The sequence below is a fragment of the Orycteropus afer genome, unplaced genomic scaffold (genome assembly GCF_000298275.1).
Source record: "Orycteropus afer afer isolate SDZICR_OR568_19922 unplaced genomic scaffold, OryAfe1.0 scaffold00063, whole genome shotgun sequence".
NCBI classification, from domain to species: domain Eukaryota; kingdom Metazoa; phylum Chordata; class Mammalia; order Tubulidentata; family Orycteropodidae; genus Orycteropus; species Orycteropus afer.
In genome coordinates this window covers 12,283,669-12,290,092 of record NW_006921650.1, presented here as the reverse complement: position 1 = coordinate 12,290,092, position 6,424 = coordinate 12,283,669, and the positions used below count along the sequence as shown (strand labels likewise).

The following is a 6,424-nucleotide window of genomic DNA, read 5'->3' as shown; positions in this document are numbered from 1 at the left end:
ACGGAAGTAGATTGCCCCATCTTCCTTCCGAGGAGTGGCTGGTGGGTTTGAACCGCCAGCCTTCTGGTTAGCAGTCAAGTGCCTTAGCCACTATTCTGGGTCTAGGACATTATCGTCACAGGGACCCCAGGAAAAGCTCTGCTCCTGGCTCCTCTTTTTTGGTGGGAGAAGGTCCCTCCTATCTCAACTCACTTGTTTAATCTCTTTTATATGTCAAAAGAGATTGAGTCAAGATGCAATCTAATCCTGTAGATTGTATCCTGCCTCATTAACATAACTTCCTCTAATCTTGCCTCTCTAATGTCATAGATGTCAGGATTTATAACATACAGGATAATTTCAATCAATCACAAAATGGAGGATAATTACATAATCCTGAGAATCATGGCCTAGACAATTTGATACATATTTGGGGTGGGGGGCACAATCCAATCCATAACATATGTTTTTGCTGTTTAGTACTTGATGTGGTTTTAAGCCATCTGAATCAAAGCAAACACCTTTAAAAGTATATGGGCAATTGCTTGTTGTGAGGCCAAACCCTGAAAGAATTTCTTTTGACTGAAAAGGAAGAGTTAGTTACTGTCAGGATCAACTTTCTATGCTACAAGCCATTACAAAACAGAAAGACAGTTGTGGAAGAATATATATGAAATAGCACCAATACTATAGTAAAGCTTACGTAGTTAACATAGCATTACATCTTGAAGCAGAGCACAGCCAAGAAGTCATGTTTTTCCTGATTAAATGAACATAAACCTACTGAGCTCCTGGGTGCTCTACACTTACTGATTCTTTGATAGAAGGTTGTGAGGGAAGCTGTGTATTTATATTTGCACAGTCTAACTTCAGTGTAACATGAATTATAAATTCTATGTCTGAAAGGAAAGCTTTTCTATATATTTTTTCTTTGATCTTTCTTCATGCTTAGGCAAGTTAGCCCTATCTTGGGCTCCCACTATTTTCCTCGCCTTCCTTAATACAAAATTTATGTGGTAATGTAGCGTTGCTGTTTTGAAGTAGCTCAGTGGCTTCTTGGGCCACAGGAAGGCTGAAAGGAAAATTGTTAGCTCTACTATGTGAGATATTCTGCCACCTGCTGATGAAAATGAGTATTTTAGTTGTAGTCTGAGAAACACCATTCAGAAAACGTGAAACCAAAACATCTGCTCCTAGGAAAGCATTGTTGTGTCTTTCTTTCAATGATTAGGGTTAGGAGTACTTCCTGCTGTGTATAATTTCTTATTTTTATGATAATTCTTTTGAGGTTTTACTTTTTTTTTTTAAATTTCTGAGTATATATGCTTGGCAGATGAAGGAAAAAAAGGCAAATCTTGTTCATACTATAATATTTTTTTCTAAATAATTTGAGCCTAAATGGTGAAAGTTTTAATATTACTAAAACAATTCAGGACAAAATGTAGAAATTTTAGTGCAGGAATTAAAATTCATATGAATATGATATTTCATAGATTCTAGCTGAAATACAAAAACTAAGTTAAGACCTAAGAACTTATTTTCTTTTTAGTCCTTCCAATTAATCTCACTTCCCCTTCTCTAATCCTTGGTATAGGGGAGAGCAGGAATAGAAATGAGGATTATTCATGTGAAACTGGTGGATGTCTTAGATAATTAGATTATAGGACTAAAAAGTGAAACATGTTGAACAGAAAGATTTTAGGCTTATTTTCTTCTGCATCTGATGGTTTCAGGAATAAAAAATCATAGGCAACTAATTGGCACTTTTATCCTCATTGCCCGTTGTTAAACATGATACTCACAGTGTGGATAGAAAAGATTGGAAGATGAAGGTGCTGCTAATGAAATCCATATGGAAGCATTATCTTTGATCTTAGAGGAAATCAAACCAAACAAAACCCACTGCCACTGAGTCGATTACTACTCACAGCAACCCTGTAGGACAGAGTAGAACTGCCCCAAATACCGTAGTTTCATTTTTCTAACATGCTTCAGAATTTCAGTTATTACATCATAGTTTAAAATTAACCCTTTTGAAAAAAATTATGGGTACCTTACTACCAAACCTTGTAGGACGGATTTCAGTTAAAAGTTGACTTATTTTGGAACTCCTGTAAGTGTATTTTACTTTATGACCAAATGAAAAACTGAGACTAAATTTTGAATAAAGAATTCTCAATGTGAGGCTTCTGTGAGTAGCACTGGCTTAAGAAGTCTTAACAGCCATGTCCTAAGTCATTCTTTTTTAATCTTACATGATTAAATAACATGTTCTGATGTTAATTTATGCTGCCATCTTTGAAATTCTTAGGATTAGCTGTAATTTGGAGTGTAATATTCCAAAGGAATAGATTATGATTTTCTATGAAAACATAGTTAATTTATATAAGTAACTTGCTTCATTTATTTCATTATTTAAAATCAAAGTCTGAAAACCTGTATTTGAAATAGGATTGACTTCAGAACATTACTAAATGTTTAATTCAATACAATTTAATGTTATAAAAACATTTACGGTTTATTAGTTACAGCTTACTCATGCTTTTAAAAATGGATAGTTATTTGATAGTATCTCTATCACTTCTAATGTCTTAGTGAAATTTTTATGTGTATGTATTCTCCGTTTTAAACCTGCAACTCAAAATCCACTGGTGGAGACCTTTCAGTGAATACTAGTGATACGTATCTATGTTTAGTACTCTTTTAATGTGCTTCCATAGGTAACTAATTATTGTTCTTTTTTTTCTCTCTCTTCTTGTTCATGAAAAGAAACTATCGAGAACAGAGGTATGTGATGAGAGTAATCTGAATACATAACTCAGTGGTTTAAATCCTGTTAGCATCTTTGGAATGTATACATGTAACTGTAAATCAAATTCACTTTGTTTTTATGCTACAATGATCCTATACTAATTTTGGTTTTTCATGACCTTGAAATGATAATTTTAACAATGCTGTTGTGCAATGTGTTCATTTAAAGTAGGTCTGTCATGGTTTAATCTTAATCTTAGTGATTTATGGTTCTTTCACCCAACAATACTGCAATTAGTGGCAGTTCTAATTTGTGTTGTTTTCATAGTAACATGTGGATTTTGATTTTTTTTTTTTCCTAGCTAAAGCAAACTTCTTCTCTATTAAGGTGTCACATCTTCAGCTCCTCTGCTTACATTAGTTTATTGACTTTTCCTTGTGTTTATAAAAAGTCTTACTGCTTCATACTTCCTGAGAGAATTTATTTTTTGTTTTTTGCTATTGTTACATAACTTCCATACAGAAGTGGTAAAGTTTATTTAGGCACCGTATGGCCTTCAAGGGAATGTCCTGGTACTTGGGGAACCTATTTATCTCTGCATGAGAAAGTATTTTTGTACTGAATAGGCAGTTGCTCAAGGAGTTGAAGAAATTTGCATAGTTGGAATCTTTGATTATCAGATGTACTTTTTCAAATAAAAAATCCCATGGAAAAAGTCAGGCATCCAGTTCAGCATAACCTTAAAATCTATTTAACCAGTAGCATAAAAAGAGATACAAAGCATTCATGTCCAAGATATTTATACAGATTTCTGTTTCTTTAGCTTTTTCCTTCCATTAAATGTTGCAGATTTAAGTATAAGAGGTAATAGATTCAGTAATAATTTCTCAGGCCCCAATCTCAACTTTCCTTCTTTCACATATTAAGCAACTAAACTTTACACTCTTGTGTCCTTGCACGTTTTAATTTAAAACCCCTATCAGAAGGCGCTGTGGTGGAGCAGTGGGTAAGGCATTTGGCTGCTAACCAAAAGATTGAACCTCCCTGCCTCTCTGTGGGAGAAAGATGAGGCAGTCTGCTTCCGTAAAGATTTACAGCTTTGGAAACCCTACAGGGCAGTTCTGTTCTGTCCTAAAGGGTAGTTCTGTTCTGTCCTAAAGGGTCACTGTGAGTCGGTATCGATGCCATGGCAGTGGGTTACCAATAGGGTTTGTGTAAATTAATGATGCCCACAGGGCGTTCAGATCCTAGTCAGTTAGAATAGATATTAGAAAATATTGCCCTTACTCTAGAGTAATTAATTCATCATTTATGGAAAAAAGTAGATCTAAAACATTAACCAATTAAAAAAAAAAAGGTAGAGTTTTAAACTCTTGTGTCCCAAAGCACTAGAAAAGAACAGGTACCATTTAGGCTTTCTCTTGGGGTGGGAATTGATTAGTCATATCAGAAATCTAAAGTGAGTAGCTTTTTTCAGTGGAAAATAAAATTAGGCACATAAGATTGTCAGAAATTGATGATTCAGCTCTATTCCTCATAGCAGCTAAGGATATAATGTGACTTAACATTGCTGTGTCAAGGGTATGGGAGCTCTGGTGGCATAGTGCTTAAGGCATTCGAGTGCTATCCAGAAGGCTGGCAGTTCAAACCCACCAGCCACTCCTTGGAAGGAAGGTTGGGCAATCTACTTCCGTAGCGATACCACCTTGGAAACCCAAGGAGGGGTTGCTATGGGTCAGATCAGACTTAATGGCAGTGAGTGAGTTGAGTGTCAAGGGTATAAATAGGAAAGTAAAATGTCTCAAATATGTGACATAATAAAAGTTAAAACAGTGCTTTAATACACATTCTCACCAGAGATCAGGACAATTGGCCAAATTACACAAAAATTATTAGTTTGTAAATCTGTGTACTATTTTCTCATTCTAACTCAATACATGCGTAGGTATAAAAACCAAACCAAACTCATTGCCATTGAGTTGATTCCAACTCATAGTGACCCCCATACAGTTTCAAAGGCTGTAAATCTTTCCAGAAGTAGGCTGCCTCATGTTTCTTGTGAAGAGTGGCTGGTGGATTAGAACCACCAACCTTCTGATTAGCAGCCATATGCCTTAATTGCACCACCAGACCTCCTTATGCATAGGTATAATGAAGAAAAATTTCACACTCACATTTCCTTTCTGTGTCTGATAAAATTTTATGCTTCTTGGTGTCACTGATTTATAATCTCATCAATCTGGTTACTCCTTTTGGGTCTGATTCAAATTTGAGAGGTGTCACATCTTTAGCAAGTATTTGATACATTTTGATATATCTCAATATGGTTTTTTTTTTTTTTTTCACTGTTGCCTTGACTAATGAGCCTTAGGGTTGCACAGTGACTTTCAAAACAAAGACAGAAAGAAGTAGCAAAGAATGGACTTTAGTTCAGGAAGTCATTAATGTGTAAAGATCTTCTGAGGCAAATATTGTCTTCTTTTTGAGAATAGTGTTAGAGATTTTAGAGAAGGTGGGAAGGCCAATAGAGCAAATGAAGCATTAAGGAATTTACAATCTCATGAAAATGTCTGCAGACATACAAATTAAGGTATACCCAATTCCTAAGTATGGCAGGAAATTAAGCATTTCGAGTTGTCATTGCCTATAAATCAGGTTTTCATTGGCTATTTCATGACGGAAGGACTAATCAACAGGAAACAGAAAGAGGTAGATGAGGTTAAACTGACAGAGTGGAGCCCTCATGGATAATGGCTGAGCTGTTGAAGGTGTTGGTGACCATGAAGTTTTGCTTTGACAATAGATGCAAAACCATTATTAAATATGTAAATATTACATGATTGTGTAATGGCACAGAAACGTCAGGTTGAGCATAACTTTTAAATTGTTGGAAAAGCTGGGCAAATGAATCTTTGAACAAACCTGATAATCTGATCATGTTTTTTCTCCTGAGTATATTCTCAAAGTGTTCATTTTACTGAAGGAATAGGATATGTTTAACTGCAAGTATGTAAAAAGTTGGAAGCAAGCCCACTTTTGATATTTTTTCTATTCACAAAACTACTTAATGAAGAATAGAAGCCTCATTTTGGCGCCCAGTGGAGGCAGAACCCCCCCATCTGAACAGTATCCCTTTAAATCTGCTAATGTCTCCATGTGAAGGGTAGAATCAGGGAACTGAGGGCCAAGAGGAAGCCATAGACAATATATAGTTAGAAGGATGGTTAGTTACCCTTTTCTTTAAAATCTTCAGGAAAGAAGACCTCCATAATTTTTTCCGTTGATTGTTTTATGTTATAGTGTAAGTATTTTAGGATTTAGTAGCTGTATACTTTTGTAAAAGGAATTAAAAGTTTCAGTTTTAGTTTCCAGTCAGGTTTGCAAATAGCAACAGAATAAGAAACATTAATTGAACTTGAACACATAAAAAAAAACATACTTCATTGAAATCTTACTCTCATTCTTTGTGTGAAATGAACACACATCATTGTGGATTAATGAGAGATAGGTTAAATCATATCTTCCTGATCCATGCTTTTAATAAAACTTAAGCAAAAACCCTTCCTCGGCCCCATTGTTTTTCTCTCTCAGTAGTTTTAGCCACTTAACATTCTTCTCGTGAACCTCCCACCTTTTCTGAGACCTTTCTTAGTTTGTTTTTATATTATTACTATTTCAGTGATGTTCACATAT

General features: G+C 35.2%; 1 protein-coding gene across 1 annotated transcript in view; it reads left to right on the top strand.

The window, feature by feature from the left end:
- Positions 1–6,424, top strand: part of ADAM22 (ADAM metallopeptidase domain 22) — a 339,260-nt gene that overhangs the window by 307,463 nt on the left and 25,373 nt on the right. Inside the window, exon 26 of the mRNA XM_042780809.1 lies at positions 2,749–2,766. Coding sequence (XP_042636743.1) covers positions 2,749–2,766 — 18 coding nt within the window. The remainder of the gene's footprint in view (positions 1–2,748; positions 2,767–6,424) is intronic.